This window comes from Podarcis pityusensis (assembly GCF_964106645.2).
Source record: "Podarcis pityusensis genome assembly, chromosome: 16".
NCBI lineage: Eukaryota > Metazoa > Chordata > Lepidosauria > Squamata > Lacertidae > Podarcis > Podarcis pityusensis.
Window position 1 is genome coordinate 449,678 of NC_138041.1, and position 18,031 is coordinate 467,708.

At 53.5% G+C, this 18,031-nt stretch overlaps 1 protein-coding gene across 1 annotated transcript in view; it reads right to left on the minus strand.

Annotated features, from left to right (window-relative positions):
* Nucleotides 1–17,277, minus strand: part of KIRREL1 (kirre like nephrin family adhesion molecule 1) — a 105,150-nt gene extending 87,873 nt beyond the window's left edge. The window contains exon 1 of the mRNA XM_080986012.1: nt 17,087–17,277. Coding sequence (XP_080842138.1) covers nt 17,087–17,144 — 58 coding nt within the window. The 5' untranslated portion in view covers nt 17,145–17,277. The remainder of the gene's footprint in view (nt 1–17,086) is intronic.
* Between the last annotated feature and the right edge of the window lie 754 nt (nt 17,278–18,031).

The following is an 18,031-nucleotide window of genomic DNA, read 5'->3' on the forward strand; positions in this document are numbered from 1 at the left end:
GACCACGTGATTCGGCCCTACAAGACAGAGGCAGGGCGGAATAGTGGTTAAAGTCCTGGAGCAGGACCTGGGAGGGGTCCGGGTTCAAATCCCCACTCGGCTGTGGCGCTCTCACTGAGGGATCTTGGAAGACAGTCCCTACCTCTCAGCCTACCTCACAGGGTTGTTGAGAGGATACAGTTGGGGGGGATCGTGTGTGCCGCCTTGAGGAAAGGCGGGGTGCAAATATTGCAATAAACAAACAGTAATAAAGATGCTACTTTGATGGGGGGGTCCCAAGTGCTGCTACCTTCTTCTTTTCTTTCTCTTTCTCTTTCTCTCTCTCTCTCTCTCTCTCTCTCCTTCCTTCCTTCCTTCCTTCCTTCCTTCCTCTTGCCTTCCAGAGCAAGAGGTTATGAAAATGAGCAGCCAGGCTCTGGGGACTCTAATTATCTGCTAAGTGTGAAAGCCAGAGTGATTAATTAAGAGATAATAAAAAGAAAAAGGAGGCTAGAGAGGGAATAACAGCTGCTTTGATGATAAAACCTGAAGTAAGCCAAGCAATTAGGGGAATCTTTATGAAGAGTTAGCTATAATCCCCCAGTAACTATTGCCAAAGGAAAAAACCAAGTTTGGGGCGGGGGGGGGGGGAGAGGAGAGGAGAGCAGCATGGGAGGGATGAGGAAGAAGCAGCTGCAGGCCTGTGTGCGTGTGCAAGCATCACAGTCGCTCCCGAAAGCTTCCACAAAAAGGCCAATGAGGCTCAACCCCCCCAAGGACCCTGCGAGGTCCCTTAGGCAGAGATTTAGTGACTGGCCCAGAGTCACCCCCTGAGCTTCATGGCTGAGTGGAGATTTGAACTCTGGTCTCTCCCAGGTCCTGGCCCAACACTCTAACCACTACACCACACTGCCTCTCACTTTGGGCTTCTTCACATCCCAATGCCTGGCTTCTCCTTCCTGCAGCAGAAAATTAAGCCAATTCCCAGCCCCTCTCTAATGATTTACCTGCAACCTCCTCCCTTTCTTTCCCCTTTCCGTCTGACAAGACCCATCCCAGATTCCTTCCTTCCACGGCGGGTGGGAGGATCAAATTTGGTTTATCATTTAATTGATTTACGTAGGCCTTTCCAAAGAGCCCAATTAACCAGGGAGGCTCGTGATTTATTTATTTTCTGAATCAATACAAGGCAAGATGCAATTGAACATGAAACGATCAATGCAAATAAGCTGGGAGATCCATACAGGTGTGTGCTCAGGGTGGAGAATTTGTGACCCGCGAAGGACAGGGGAGGGCAGATCCCAGAGCTTTCTCCCCTCCCCACAAGGACCTGTCTCCCCCCACAGCCACAGCATACCCTGAAAGCCCAGTTAATGCATGTCGCACCCACTGGGGGTGGGGTGGGTGGAGAGTCCGTGCAGTGTGGTGCAGTGGTTAGAGTCTTGGACTCTGGCCTGGGAGCATCCAGGATTCGAATCCCCCACTCAGCCATGAAGTTCTCACTGGGTGACACTGGTGCAGTCACTGCCTCTCAGCCAAACCTATCCCACAGGGTTGCTGTGAGGAGGAGAGAGTCACCTGGCGCTCAGAAGAACATGGGAAGAGTCTGCTGGATCCGGCCAAAGGGGGCCGACCTAGAGTGGCCTCCTGTTCTGACAGGGGCCAAGCAGATGCCTCCATGGGAAACCAACCAAATCAGGATTCGAACACAGAGCCCTCTCCCCTCCTGTGGTTTCCAGCACCAGGCATTCAGAAGCATTGCAGAAGAGCAGAGCCACGGTGTCGATAGCCCTCTCCTCCTCCATGAATTTGTCCGGTTCCCTTTCGAAGCCATCCAGGTGGTTCCTGTGGCAGGGAGTTCCCCAGATTTCTTTTATGTGTCCTGAAACTTCCAACATTCAGTTTCAATGGATGCCCATGAGTTCTAGTGCTACGAGAGTTGGTGGCAATCACTTGGAGGAAAAGCCAGCATACAAATGCAATAAAATGATGATGATGATGATGATAATAATAATAATAATAATAATAATAGAATTATCATAGGATTCTGGAGCTGGAAAGGAACACAAAGAAAGCATGGCAGAGGCTTTGTTTTTATTTAATACAAGTATTATAATTTATTATTATAACTATTTATTTACGATTTGTGATTTATTATTATGTATTATCAACCACAATAATAATAGATGCACAGTGTGGACCAGGGCTCAGATTTTGAGAGCTCCCTTTGCAGAAGTTCCCTCTTCCACCCCCACCCCAGGGCTCAAGGAAAAGACCCCCCCAGAGACGCTCTCTCCGGCAGCTCAGGAGGGGGATGAAATTGCCTGGGCTTAGGGGCAGGGAGCATATGCTGGCTTTGTGGCCAGAAGGCCCAGAGTTAAACCCCTTAATCCCCCGGCAGCCTGGCAGGCCCTGCTGGCAGCTTCAACCCCAATTTCCTTAAGTGGCTTTTAAAGGAGGGTTTAGGGATGGGGATGAGGAGGCAGCTCCTCCTCGCAGGGAGCGAAGGCAGGCCGGGATTCGCAGAGCCCCACTGATCCCGCCTGGACCCATTTTCCCCGCTCCGTCATGGGGCAGCTGGTGACTGGAATGAACCCCCAGCCAGGACACAGCACCCTCTTCTCTCTCACTTAAAGGTAAAGGGACCCCTGACCATTAGGTCCAGTCGTGGCCGACTCTGGGGTTGCGGCACTCATCTCGCTTTACTGGCCGAGGAGCCAGCGTTTGTCTGCAGACAACTTCCGGGTCATGTGGCCAGCAGGACTAAGCCGCTTCTGGCGAACCAGAGCAGCGCACGGAAACGCCATTTACCTTCCCACCGGAGCGGTACCTATTTATCTACTTGCACTTGGATGTACTTTTGAACTGCTAGCTTGGCAGGAGCAGGGACCGAGCAACGGGAGCTCACTGCATCGCGGGGATTCAAACCGCCGACCTTCTGATTGGCAAGTCCTAGGCTTTGTTGTTTAACTCACAGTGCCACCCACGTCCCAGTTCTCTCTCACTTACATAATCACATAAGCGAGGATTTTGGGGTTCCCAAAGAAGAAGTCACGCTCCGTCAGAGACCTGCCCCCAGAAGACCCCTGCACCCCAAACCCCACCAAGCAGGAGCCTCTGGGAAGTGGAAGTACAGGGCAGGAGGGTGATGGGAAGAGCCCCTTCCCAGAGACCAGCGTTCCAAGGTAGACTGCCTCTGGACACAGAAGCTCTGCTTAGCTTGCAAAGTTAATGGGCCTCAACAGACCGCTCCGCTCCCCTCTTGCCTGAATCCAAAAGCCTGTCTAAGCCACTGGCTGGTGCCCTATGCTGGGGGGCCAGCAAGTCGCATCAGTCCTTGGTTAACCGCTCTGGGCATTGCCAGGAGGAGAGGAGTGCGGAAGAGCCTTTAATAAATGGAAGGCAAGAGAATTTGGAACTGGGGTTGGGTTGGACTGCGGCTGATGGGAGCTGGAGTGCAAAGAAGGGAATCAGGCTGGGAAAATCCCCCCAGTCATGACTCTTAATCTGCAACCGAAAAACCTGCCCAGGCTTCTCATCCAAACACACACGCGTCCAAGCTGCCCTGGACATGCCCCCTGAGCAGACTCCCTCGGAAGGTGGCAGACGCTAGAGTCTGCCTGTCGGGCCAAAGTGGACCCATCTAGTCCAGCCTCCTGTTCTCACAGTGGCCGACCAGATGCCCGAAAGGGAAGATTGCAAGCTGGATCCAAGCCCAAGAGCAACTCTCCCCTCCTCTGGTTTCCAGAAACTGGTACTCAGAAGCATTGCTGCTTCCAACTGTGGAGCTCTCCTCCTCTGTGAATTGGCCTAATCCTCTTTTAACGCATCCAAGCTGGTGGCCATTCCTGCCTCCTGTGGCAGAGAGTTCCACAGTTTAATTCTGTGCAGAATGAAGAAAGACTTCCTGTCATCTGTCCTAAATCTCCCAGCATTCACCTTCAATGGATTCTAGTGTTAGGAGGCAGGAGGAAAAGCTTCTCTCTGCCTGTTTCCACTGTGCCACACATTGTTTTATAAACTTCTATCCTCTCGCTTCTTACTTGCCTTTTCTCTAAACTAAAAAGTCACTGGGGAGTCGCTCCGCCCCCTGGATGACTTTGCCCTGAAACTTTTCAAGCTCTACAATCTCCTTTCTCAACTGCCCCTCGGGGTCCTCTCCCAACACTGCAACCCTACGATTCTAAGGTATAGCTCCTTAGAGTAGACCCACTGAAATGAATAGACCCAAGCTGGCCTTCTACTTGGGCCTGGCAGGGGAGATGATGCTTTTATTTTGGCTTGTGATCGCACTCAGTTCCCCCCTTTACCCTACAAACACGTCCTGCTCTTTGCCGCCTCCCCCCACTGTTTGCAAGGCACCCCCAAAGGAATGCAAGGAGGCTGCCTTTCCTCACCCCGCCAGGCAAGCCCCATCCCCCCCACAAGGCAGCCTCTTCCTGCAGCCCCAGCTCACCCCTTGATTCTCGCTGCCACGGGTGGCTGAGCTGCGACAATGGCTCCACTCAGCCTGGCGTGAGATGGAGGGGAAAGGAATCTGCCATCAACACACCATTGGACGGGCAGGGGGGGCACCCAGGCTGCCATTTTGGAGATGGTCAGAGCGCCCCCAGCACGCTCCACTGTTGAGGCCCCACAGTAGTAGTGTTGTTGTTTAGTCGTGACCCCCTGGACCAGAGCACGCTAGGCCCTCCTGTCTTCCACTGCCTCCCTCATGCTGGTCGCTTCAAGAACACTGTCCCACCATCTCGTCCTTCGCCGTCCCCTTCTCCTTGTGCCCTCCATCTTTCCCAACATCAGGGTCTTTTCCAGGGAGTCTTCTCTTCTCATGAGGTTGCCAAAGTATTGCAGCCTCAGCTTCACGATCTGTCCTTCCAGTGAGCACTCAGGGCTGATTTCCTTCGGAATGGAGAGGTTGGATCTTCTTGCAGTCCATGGGACTCTCAAGAGTCTCCTCCAGCACCATAACTCAAAAGCATCCATTCTTCGGCGATCAGCCTTCTTGATGGTCCAGCTCTCGCTTCCATACATCACTACTGGGAAAACCATGGCTTTAACTATACGGACCTTTGTTGGCAAGGTGATGTCTCTGCTTTTTAAGATGCAGTCTAGGTTTGCCATTGCCTTTCTCCCAAGCAGCAGGAGTCTTTTAATTTCGTGACTGCTGTCACCATCTGCAGTGATCATGGAGCCCAAGAAAGTAATATCTCTCACTGCCTCCATTTCTTCCCCTTCCCCATTTCTTTCTCCCCACCCCCACACTGGGATAAAGGTAAAGGGACCCCTGACCATTAAGTCCAGTCGTGGCCGACTCTGGGGTTGCGGCGCTCATCTCGCTTTATTGGCCGAGGGAGCCGGCGTACAGCTTCCAGGTCATGTGGCCAGCATGACTAAGCCGCTTCTGGGGAACCAGAGCAGCGCAAGGAACGCCATTTACCTTCCCGCCGGAACGGTACCTATTTATCTACTTGCACTTGGACGTGCTTTCGAACTGGTAGGTGGGCAGGAGCAGGGACTGAGCAACGGGAGCTCACCCCGTCACGGGGATTCGAACCGCCAACCTTCTGATCGGCAAGCCCTAGGCTCAGTGGTTTAATCCACAGCGCCACCCGCGTCCCTCCACACTGGGATATGGCCCCCCAAATTTTCATGGCCACACAGAGAATTCCTCCGGTGATCGGGCAGGAGGTGCTCCAACCCTCACACAAGCACAGTTCAAGATCCCCCCTGAAGCTAGGACCCTCCTTGCCCCTGCCAGGCACACAAAGCAAGAGTGCCCATGCGCATGTGCAGAGGTGCCCGCCTCTCCCCAGAGTACTTTGCTGCCCCCCATCTAGTAATCTGCTCATTTATTACAATATTATTTATTTCTTGCATGTATATCCCACCTTTTTCTCCAGGGAGCTCGGGGGGGTGTGCTTTCCCCCCTCCCCACAGCAACCCTGCAAAGTAGGTGAGGCTGACAAGCAGTGCCTGGTCCGAGGCTTGCTAAGTCTCAGCGGTGGCGTCCCGCCCTTAGACGGCTTGCCAGACAACACGCGCAGTGACTCACGAGGCAGCTAGCACCCAAAGGGCCACACACGTCATCCCCCGGCCTCGGGGACCTGTTGACACAGCTGGATTAATCAGAAGAAAGGCTGCAGGATCCGGGTGCCTTCCAGAGGAATCCGCTCACCTGGCCAGCACCCACCAGCCCCTCTGAGTCTCAGGTGTCTCATTTCGGAGCCCAGCGTGGGGGGGGGGGAGAGCCCCTGCAGCCACACAGCAGCCCTGGTTTGCAGATTGGGTGGCAGATCTGGACCTTTGAGGATCTTGTCTCGACACTCTTAAGTTCTGGACATCATTTGGGAGTTCTAAAGAATTTTCCCTGTGAAAATGCACCAGCGTCGCATTGCAAATTTATCCTAGTATACGCTTATTGCATCATCATCATCATCATCATAAATAATGTAACTTTGCCTAACATGCACATTGTTTGCAAAGCCATGTTCCCTAACGTAGAATCATGGAATTGTAGAGTTGGAAGAAACCCCCAGTACGTTTCCGAGCACAATTCAAATTGTTGGTGCTGACCTTGAAAGCCCTAAACAGCCTCGGCCCAGTATATTTGAAGGAGCGTCTCCACCCCCATCATTCTGTCCAGACACTGAGGTCCAGCTCCAAGGGCCTTCTGGCGGTTCCCTCGCTGTGAGAAGCCAAGTTACAGGGAACCAGGCAGAGGGCCTTCTCGGTGGTGGCACCTGCCCTGTGGAACACCCTCCCACCAGACGTCAAAGAGATAAACAACTATCGGACTTTTAGAAGACATCTGAAGGCAGCCCTCTTTAGGGAAGCTTTTAATGTTTAATAGGTTATTGTATTTTAGTGTTCTGTTGGAAGCTGCCCAGAGTGGCTGGGGAAACCCAGTCAGATGGGCAGGGTACAAATAATAATAATAATAATAATAATAATAATAATAATAATAATTTAGCCCAACGCCCTGCAGAGATGGAAAGGGGTGCAGCAACACCTGGATTTAGAGTAGAGGCACCCCAGAGCTTCCAGCCCCCAGGAGCCACAGCGGAGGGGCAGGGCTAGGATGGAACCAGCTTGGCACTCTGCACTTAACTCAGAGGCGCTCTTGCCCACTTCAGCTTCTACTGGAAATCTCGGCCGAGGCTGCATTGCAGGCGGTTGGGCTGGATGACCTTTGAGGTCCCTTCCAGTTTGACTGTTCTGGGATTCGACACATTCTAGGAAGTTCCCACACACTTCCACCCTTTCCCCCCCCCCCAGCGAAGGAGAGCCTCCCCTCCCCACCTCAAAGACTTGGGCTGCCCCCTCCAACGCAGGCCTGCCCAAACACCGTGGAGACGAGTGCGAGGAGAGTCCCGGGGGGAGAGCCATCCTCCGCAGGATCCGTTTTGACTTGGAAGGAGAGCGGGAGGCGAGTGCGAGTCTGATTGATAGACAGCCATGGCAGCCGGAGATGGGCGGAAAGGGAGATTCGGGAGACAAGCCGAGACGGGCGGCTGGGGAGGCTGCCTGCCTGCCCTTTCCTCTCCCGTCAGCAGGCAGCGCCAACCTTGGGCTCCTCTCCAGAGGTCGGCAGAGGAGGAAACGCACAGAAAACGCTCCCTTCAATCTCGGAGCCCTTCCCTCGACACAAAGGGAGGCAGTGGCACTCTGCACGAGCTCAGGGGCACCGCCCACCCCCACGCCAGTGATTGCGGGGCAGAGTGCCGGCTCTGGAAAGGGAGCCCAGGAGCAGGTGGGCGGGTGCAGGGGTAACTGCAATGTTGCCTACACTGGCTGGCAGCCTCAGCTCTCTAGGGTTGCCGGCAGGGGGCGTTCCCAGTCCCTCCGGAAGAGGCCACTGGCAACTGAAGCTGGGACCATCTGCCAACGAGTGACTGGCCTTCTTCTAAAAGGATGCAAGTTTCTTTTATATACCGTATTTTTTGCTCTATAAGACTCACTTTTTCCCTCCTAAAAAGTAAGGGCAAATGTGTGTGCGTCTTATGGAGCGAATGCAGGCTGCGCAGCTATCCCAGAAGCCAGAAAAGCAAGAGGGATTGCTGCTTTCGCTGCACAGCGATCCCTCTTGTTGTTCTGGCTTCTGAGATTCAGATTTATTTATTTCCTTATTTCCCTCCTCCAAAAACTAGGTGCGTCTTATGGTCTGGTGCGTCTTATAGAACGAAAAATACGGTATATCAATTTTCCAAATTTTAACAAATCGATCCAAATTATCTAAATTTAATACAATTAAAAAATAATAATGAGGTTTCCCGCGCCTGCTACAAACATATGTCCATTGCTTCCTGATGTCGCCACTTCATTCTTCTTCTTTAATCACCTTCTCAGCCTTCTATTAATTTTAATCCATTCTTTTAAAGGATGCAAGTTTCAAGTCCTCATGATCGTGAAGAACGAATGAACTTTGGCAGGTCCCTATGTTCCTAAGCTATTCTCAAGTAAGGCTTGAGCTGTGTGCTGCAGTAGTTAGAGGGTCAGACTAGGGCCCAGGCGAGATGAACCTTCGAACCCCCCTACTCAGCCATGAATAATAATAATAATAATAATAATAATAATAATAATAATAATTTATTATCTGTACCCCGCCCATCTGGCTGGGCTTCCCCAGCCACTCTGGGCAGCTTCCAATAAAGATTAAAAATGTCACACATTAAAAACTTCCCTGAAGCGCCCGCCTCTCAGCCTACCTCACAGGGCTGTTGTGGTGGGGATTAAATAAGCGGAGGAAGAACCATGAATGACACCCCTTAACTGCCAGGGAGAAAAAGCTGGGCTATCTCTGCAATAAATAAATAAGCCAGCATGACCAGTGGTCGGGGCGATGATGGGACTAGTGGGGAGGGCGCCCCTCCCCTGACCAGGACCCTAAAGCAGGTGCAGCAAAAATGACACCCTCCAGAGGCTGTGGGGCTGCTCCTCCGGCCAGCCCTGGCCAGCAGGGCCAATGGTTAGAGACAGCAATGGGGTACAAAGGACAGCCGCAGATGTCTGCATTTCCACGCAACTCCCTGGTCTCTAGGGAGCTGAGCTCCTCCCTCTCCCCACGGGAGGAAGGTTTTAATCCATCTCCCCACCAGCTCCAGATTTAGGGCGGTGCCGGCTAATAATAACTGGGTTCAAAATAATAATAATATTAATAATAATACCTGTTTTATATGGATACCTACTGAGAAGATGCATAAAAAGCAACTGTACCAATTATCGTGAAAATAAGAAATAGTTGAGGAGGAGCTCAAAATTTAGTCCTCGCTCCGGGCGCCATGTTACCAAAGTCCTTCTCTGCTCCTCCGCACCCATTCCCCCCCCCCCGCATTCTGCATGCCAGCCCCCCCCCCCGCCTCCGCCTGTTCCCTCCGAGCGAACCCGGCAGGTAAGTGGCAGGCGGTCTGCGTGGGCAGCCCAGGCTGGCAGTTTCCACACAGCACTAATCAATTTGCAGTCAGACTGCTATTATCTCCCGAGTGCCACTCACAATATTTACACCGCTTCTTACAGGGGGTGGGCAGGAAAACCTCAGAGCGGCGGCAGCGAGAGAGGCTTCCTTGCTATGGGGCCAGGAGACATCAGAACGTGAGGAGAGCTGGCTGGATCAGGCCAAAGGGGGCCCGTCTAGTCCAGCTTCCTGTCCCCACTCACAGGGGCCAATTGCCCCAAAGAACTTGGGAATGCAGATAGACTGTCTCTGGAGCTGGAGGTTCCCTAAGGACCACAGAAGATCCTGGCTGCTGGGTCGGGCCAAAGGGGGACCATCTAGTCTAGTCTCCTGTCCTTGCAGGGGCCGACCACAGATGCCTCTTTGGGAAACCTGCAGCAGGATCCGAGCACGAGAGCAACCATCTCGTCTCCTGTAGCTTCCAAAAACATTGCTTCCTCTTCACTATGGAGACAGGGCATAGCCACTGTGGCTAGCAGTGGCCCTCAATAGCTGTGTTCTCCTTGAATTTGTCCAATCCTCTGGCTGGGAACTGAGAAGCACCTAAATTTGCCCAGAGGTTGCGTGTATGTGTTTATCAATCAAGTACAGTGGTACCTGGGACGCAGGTGGCGCTGTGGGTTAAACCACAGAGCCTAATTAAGATTAAGGATTGGGATTAAAAAAGAGGGAAAGAAATTGCTGGACAAACAAATTGAACTGGAATACAAAAGAGGGAGGTATGAGGAGGTCCAGAAAATAAGTAAATTTAAAAGTGGTGATGAAAAGGTGGTATTGTTTTTAACTGTTTTCTTTTTTTGTTTTTTGTTTTTTGTATTGTGTATTGTGTATTTTTGTATTGTGTATTTTTCTTTTTTACTTTTAACTCTTTTTTACTGATGTGTCTTTTTTTATTGGAAACTTTAATAAATATCATTAAAAAAAACAAAAAACCACAGAGCCTAGGACTTGAGATCAGAAGGTCAGCGGTTCGAATCCCCGTGACGGGGTGAGCTCCCATTGCTCAGTTCCTGCTCCTGCCAACCTAGCAGTTCGAAAGCACCTCAAAGTGCAAGTAGATAAACAGGAGCCGCTCCGGCGGGAAGGTAAACGGCATTTCCGTGCGCTGCTCTGGTTCGCCAGAAGTGGCTTAGTCCTGCTGGCCACATGACCCGGAAGCTGTACGCCGGCTCCCTCGGCCAGTAAAGCGAGATGAGCGCCGCAACCCCAGAGTCGGTCACAACTGGACCTAATGGTCAGGGCTCCTCTTTACCTTTACCTTTACAGTGGTACCTCTGTACCACTGGATCCGTTCCGGAGCCCCGTTCGCAACATGAGCGTCTGCGGGTCACGATTTGCTGCTTCTGCGCATGCGCATGACATCATTTTGAGCATCTGAGCATGCGCGAGCGGCAAAACCCGGAAGTAACCCTTTCTGGTACTTCCGGGTCGCCGCGGGACGCAACCTGAAAAGATTTAACCTGAAACAAAAGTAACAAGATTCATTAAATTTTACGGAATAAATGAATGAAATGATATATAGATCAATGCCCACCCCCCAAGTCAATTCTCCGCAGTTATAGCAAGTGGGATAGCTCAGTTGGTGGAGCACGAGACTCTTAATCCCAGGCTTGTGAAAGATTCCTGCTTTGCAGCGGGGTGGGCTAGATGACCCTCACGGTCCCTTCCAAGTCTAGAATTCTGTGATTCCGTGATCACCACTGCTTGGTCGCCTAGAAACTATTCCAATTCGTTGCAGGTGACCAGGCAAGAAGCAATGCTTCCATATGCCATGGAGAAAGAGTGTGCTATCAAAACCAACCTTCTCATCTCCGTCCAAGACCCTCTGCCATGTTAATCCTGGAAAGCGTTTGCCTCTATAGCAGGGTTGCCAACATTTTTTTCTGCCCTTGCTCCTCTGCCGTTAACAACTTAACTTTGCTTTGCCAAGGAGATAAAGGGATGTTGGGGGACGCGGTGGAATTTTCTGCCTCCTAAATTTCCGAGCTCCTGGCTGCTGTGAAAAGGCCGAGGAGCAGAGCGCCAAAAGTTGGCAACCCTGCTATCTAGCAGAAGAGCTGACCCCGTCTGATATCCCCGGGTTGCAACGTGGGATAGTGTTGGGGGTGTTTACTGAACCCCCGTAAAAAGAGATAGAGTTTTGCTCTGTTTTCAATGGTCTCCCTCCTCTCCACACACACCACACACAATTATCTTTAATCTTTTCCGTTTTAAATTTCCCCCATCCTTCCCCCTGAAAAAAAAGAGAGAGGAGAAAATGAAAAATAATCCATGCGGACAGAGAGAGAGAGAGAGAAAAGGCCTCGGAAAATGAATGAATATTTCAATTTGTGACACACCATTGTGGGGAGAAGCCCTGCAGGAGATTGAAAGAGGGTGGGGTGGGGGGGACGGGGGGAGGGGGAAGAAGAATGACTTTCATTTAGATAAAATACAGAAAATTATTTAGCGAGAAATGAAGAGTGATGAGGCTCATCCAGCCTCGCCACACAAGCGAGCGCCCAGCCGCCCCGGCCTCCTTCTCAGCCTCATCCGTATCTCCCCCCCCCCCAGTAAACACTCGCTCATTCCTCAGGGTAATTTCAATACATGCACAGCTCCTTTGATATTCCAGAGATGCGTCTGGGGTGGGACCTGGGACCTTCTGCATGCAGCGCAGGTGCTCTAACCACTGAGCTCCAGCCCTCCCTCATAAGGAGCTGCCTTCTCCCCAAGTCAGGGCCTCGGTCTGCCTGCACTGACTGGCAGCCACAGCTCTCCAGGGTTTCAGGCAACCCCCCCCCCGAGATGCGGGAGACCTTCTGCATGCAGTGCAGGTGCCATGGGCCTTCCCTCAAGTCCTTGTGATGATGATGATGATGATGATAATAATAATAATAATAATATTTTACTTATATCCCTCCCTCCCCAGCCGAAGCCGGGCTCAGAGCGGCTCACAACAGTAAAATAATACAGCATCTAAAATCATTTCATTACAGTGGTACCTCGGGTTACGTACTTAATTCGTTCCGGAGGTCCGTTCTTAACCTGAAACTGTTCTTAACCTGAAGCACCACTTTAGCTAATGGGGCCTCCTGCTGCCGCCGCACGATTTCTGTTCTTATCCTGAAGCAAAGTTCTGAACCCAAGGTAATATTTCTAGGTTAGCAGAGTCTGTAACCTGAAGCGCATGTAACCCGAGGTACCACTGTACAATCGCCGGCAAAGTTCTGCCCTTCTGCATGCCAGGCAGGTGATCGGCCACAGAGTCACACCCCAGCCCTGCCTCACACCCCCAGATATCTCCCCCCACATCCTGCCCTCTAACACCTGGGGCGACCGCCAGTTTGCCCCAGTCCAAATGCCTTCTGAACTGGATATTGACATGCAATGGCTATTAGCCACGATTGTTCTGTTCTCCCTCTGAATCATAAGTGGGGAGAGTTCTGCTTCTGTACTCAGGTCTCGCTTGCAGCTTTCTGTTTTGGGCAACTGGTTGGCCACTGTGGGAACAGGAGGCTGGGCTAGAGGAGTCCCCTTTGGCCTGATCCAGAGTTTGAAATAGTGGCGTGTGTGTTTTAAGCTCATAATGCAGATCCGAGTCCTTCCAACTTTGCATTCCCAGGCGTCCTTGGACTACAACTCCCATCACCCACGACAACTGAACTGACACAGGACGATGGGAATTGTAGTCTCACAGCATCCGGGGAGCCAGGGGGGGAAGAACTCCCGCCTGGATTATATCTGGCGTAAACCATAGCTACTTTTGTGCGGTCCAATTGGATTGTGCCCTGCGCCTAAACAAGGACCAGGGTTCATCATCATCGGTGGGGCCGACCACCCCATGGAAGCAAAAAAAAAGAGAATTACACACAAAACGACATCCATCCCTCTGGAACCTCCCCGATTAACACAATTTCTTCTACATGCCTTTATTTCAGAGTAATTCCCCCCCAGTTGGTCTCCACCCCCCCTTCTCTCCTTAAATTGGTTTAAATAGAAAGCTCTCTTTCCTCTGCTGCTCAGCCCCAGAGAATAACTCAGAATAACCACCCGAGGGAAGAGGCCTCAGGGAAGTGGGGGGGGGGGCGGTGAGTGGGGAGAGAGAAGCAGAAACCCATTTTGGCTCTCTTTGAGAGGTCCCCCTCTCTCCCTGCATTGCAGAGGGGTGGACTAGATGGCTCTGGGTGTCCCTTCCAATTAATCCCACCCCTGCCCCCTCCCTCATTTGAAAATCCCAATTTCTCTCCTTTTCCCCTCCAGGCTATGCAAAGAGGCTGCTCCTCCCCCTCCCCCTTCTTTTTAATTATAAGGAATGTGGTCACAGAGGGGAGGAGCTTGACAACTCAGCTGCCCCCCCCTGCAAAAATTGAGTGGGATCTCAGCCAATGAAGGGCCCAGAGATTTCTACACACACACACACACACACACACAGAGAGAGAGAGAGAGAGAGCTTTCTTCAAAAGAGGATTTTTTTTGCGGGGGAGGGGAGAGAGATTATAGCATTTTAAAGAGAAACACAGTTTGGGACCCCCACCCCATCAGAAGACATCTTTTTCCCTTGTAGCTAGGGGCTTGAAATATTGCAATAATAGGTCTGCCTCCAATGCTAGTCATGCTCATGAGTAGACCTACCAGGTTGTATTCCAACTCGGAGAATTGTGGAGTTGCAAGGGACCCCCAAAGGTCTTCTAGTCCAGCCCCTTGCAATCCAGCCTCTTTAAAAACCTCCAGTGAAGGAGAGTCCACCGCCTTCCCTGGGAGTCCCTTTCACAGCCAAACAGCTCAGTTCTGCTCAAGAGTAGACCCACTGAAATCAGTGGACCCAAGTTAGTGATTTGTGTTCCAATTCAATGGGCTTTACTCGGGAGGAAGACAAGCATTGGACCCCATCCAATGGAACGGAAGGAAATGGCTGTATTAGGTCCATTAATTCCAATGGGCCTACTCAGAGTAATAGGGTAACAGGCCATAAAGAGAGCCTGCTGGGTCAGGGCCTCGGAGGGGCCAACCAAATGCCCCTTTTGGCAAACCCGCAGGCAGAATCTGAACTCAGGACTCCTTTCCACTGCTGCGCATTCAGGAACATTGCTGCCTCCAGTTGTTTAGGCAGACAATAGCCAGGGGGGCAAACAGTAGCCCAAGATGGCCTCCTTCCTCCTCTCTTAATTCATCCAGTCCTCTTTCAAAGCCACCACTGCCTCCTGCAGCAGGGAGTTCCACAGGTTAACCATGCACCCCGTGTCCTCTCACAGAAGGCTTCCAGGGACCAGAGAGAGTCCTCATTATCCTAAAGTCAAGGATGTCGGCGCCACATATCCCCCCCCCCGCCAAAAAAACACACAAAAATCTGTGCCAGGCCAAAAGCCACCTTGCCCACAATCCTGCCAGCCTTTGTGGCCTCCCAGGGTAGACTGCCACGGAAAGGGGAGGCTCTGTTAGTATGTTGCACAAGGAACCTTCATCTTCCTCCGTTCCACAGCAGAAGTGGCCCAAGGCAGACATCCCCTGCCCCGCTCAGCTCTACTCTGCTGGCCTTCTGCAAGCCAAGCACCTTCCCTCTTTCTTTTCAAGGTTTCACCCACTGCTGTCCACCTAGTTCAAGGACAACAGACTCCAGTACAGGACCCAGAGCTTTTGTACACACAACACATAGAGGGCAGTGTGGTGTAGTGGTTAGAGCATCAGACTAGGGCCCGAGACACAACAGGGTTTGAACCAGGAATAACAGCTCAGCTGGTAGAGCATGAGACTCTCAGGGTTCTGGATTCGAGTCCCAGCTTGGGTGAAAGATTCCTGCCCTGCAGCGGGTTGGTCTAGATGACCCTCATGGTCCCTTCTAACGCTAAGACGTCTTCCCATTTGGCCCTGGGTGCAAATTTGGGCCCAGTCTCTATCCTTCTCGGACTGACCTACCTGGCAAGGTTGTTGTGGGGGTTAAATGAGGAGGGGGGAGACCCAGGCATGCTCAGCTCAGAGAACAAAAGGAGGGATATCAAGGCAATAGAGGAGGCGGGTAAAGGGGGTGGGGAACCCGCGCCCCCCCAATGCTGCTGAACTACAACGCCCCCCTTCCACCCCCAGGAGTTGTGGGGAGTGGCAAGGAAGACGGCGGAGGGACGGCCATCAGCGCTGATTCAACTGCCCCCCCCAGCGCCCCCCGACCCCCAAACCGGCACCAGGCGCTCTCACCACCCCCTCCCTCATTTTCTCTCTTCTCCAGCCCCCCCACCCGCCCCCCAAGTTTGGGCCACGACCAGCTCCATCCTCGCTTGCAACGAGCCACAAGTCCATCCTCCACACCAACAGCGCCCCCCAGGACCAAATCTTTTCCGGCGTGCGCCTCGGAAAGAATTCTCCCCCTCCGGCTGGATTGGGAGGCAGTGGCGGGGGGGGGGGAGGTTTGGGTGCCTGGGAAATCCCCCCCATCCTAACCTATTCCCCCCTCCCCCCTCCTCCCCCCCCCCCGCTTCACATCTCCTCCCCCTGACATGTTTTTAACTTTCCTGGAGGCTCCAAAAATGAAAAGGGGAGGGGAAAAAACACATTTCCCTCCTCCTCCTCCCCCTGGGATCCCTCAAACATCGCCCCCCCCCCCACGCGCGCACCCTGATCGAGTCGCTTTCACTTTTTCCATCTCTCTCTCTGCCCCCCCCCCCCATCCGCAAATGAAACCCTTTAAAGCCCTTTCGGCCTTAACTTTTTCCCCACATCAGCCAAAAAACCCCCCCGAGTTTGGCTTCCAAATGTGGGGCGGGTGTGAGATGGAAGAAGGGAGATGGGCTTTGTTTTGGGGGGTGGGGAGGGCTGCTGGCTTGTCTCTCTTTCCGGATGAAGGTTACTCGCGAGTCAGGATCTCCTCCACCGCCCCGCAATCGCACAGAGTTCAAGGCTCCCTCCTCGCGAGTAACGCGGTCTTTCGAAGGCTGCGGATTGCCGGGGAGCGAAGCCCACAAAGCAGGGAGCGAGGAGGATCGGGAGAAAACGTGGCTGGATCCGCCGCCTTCCTCGCCCACGATGCACGAGCCTAGAGGACCGATCCACCGCTCTGATCCCGATCCTACTTTTTTTGGGGGGGGGGGAGTGGGGGGCTTCATCCAGTTAACTTCGCCCTCGCCCTCCAAACAGGCCCGATCCTCCCCCCCCCCGGATCCTTTAACGCTCGTTTCGCTCCCGCCCCGGCCGCAGAATCGGGGCCCCCGTTTTTAAAATACCTCTCCGCCCAAAAAACCATCAGCTTCATCGGAGTTTCCCCTCCTGTTTACACCCCTTGCAAATCCGAAGCGGGGCCGGGAGCGACTCTCATTCCTTCCTTCCGCCCCCCCCCCCAACTCCCCTCCTCGGAAGCAACGACGCTCATCCCCCCCATTTCAATCCGACTGCACCCCCTTTCCACGATGAGCACTGCAAATCCAGACACCCCCCCCCAAAAAAAACCAACCACCCGTGGGAACGCCTCTCCCCTTTCTGGGGGTGTCCTGGGATCCGATCCGCACTTTTCCTAAATCTCTCCCCCCCCCCCTCCAAGTTTTTCTCCCCAGGAGGGGAGCGAAAAACCTCGCCTCTCCCCGGCGCGCCACGAACGGAACAAGCCAGCCTCGGTTCAGCGCTGCCGTCGAGGCGCAAAACAAGCGAGAGAAAAGTCTCTCTCCGCTCCGAATCCGGCTCCGGATTTACCTTGGGCGAAAGCGGCGTCGGCTCCCGTGAAGACCCACAGCACGGCCAGGACCAGCATCGCTCCCGGAGGGCCGGCCGGGGTCCGTCGCTCGCTCGGGGCTCCGTCGTCCGCCCAGCAGCTCCGCCGCCGCCACCAGCAAGTCCGGCGGGGGACCCGCTCCGCTCCGGCTCCGGCGCCTCTCCTGGTAGCACAAAAGGCGGAGGAAGGAGGAGGAGGAGGAGGAGAGAGGGAGGGAGGCAGAGAGGAGGGAGGGAGGGAGGGAAGAAGGAGCGCGCCGGGAACCACTTTGGGATGGAGGGGGGAGGAGGAGGAGAGAGCGAAGCAGGCAGCGCCGGGGGAAGGGAGAGAGGCGCTCCGGATTGGCCTCCGGGGAGGAGCGGGCGGAGGAGGCGCCGAGGCGCAACCCGCTGCTCCAGCCAACTTGGGCAAAGTTCTGGCACGTGTGGACGCGGCTCGGCAGGGGAGGCCCCGATCCGGATTTACTCCCGTGTAAAGGCTCCTCATAGGGACGCGGGTGGCGCTGTGGGTTAAACCACAGAGCCTAGGGCTTGCCGATCAGAAGGTCGGGGGTGCGAATCCCCGTGACGGGGTGAGCTCCTCTTGCTCCGTCCCTGCTCCTGCCAACCTGGCAGTTCGAAAGCACGTCAAAGTGCAAGTAGATAAATAGGTACCGCTCCGGCGGGAAGGTAAACAGCGTTTCCGTGCGCTGCTCTGGTTCGCCAAGCGGCTTAGTCATGCTGGCCACATGACCCGGAAAAACTGTCTGCGGACAAACGTCTCGGCCTGTAAAGCGAGATGAGCGCCACAACCCCAGAGTCGGCCACGACTGGACCTAATGGTCAGGGGTCCCTTTACCTTTATCTTTAAAGGCTCCTCAGGCGGAGGCCTTACAGATGGGGCTGGTGGGGACGGCGGTGTTCTCCAACCCGGCGCCCTCCAGATGT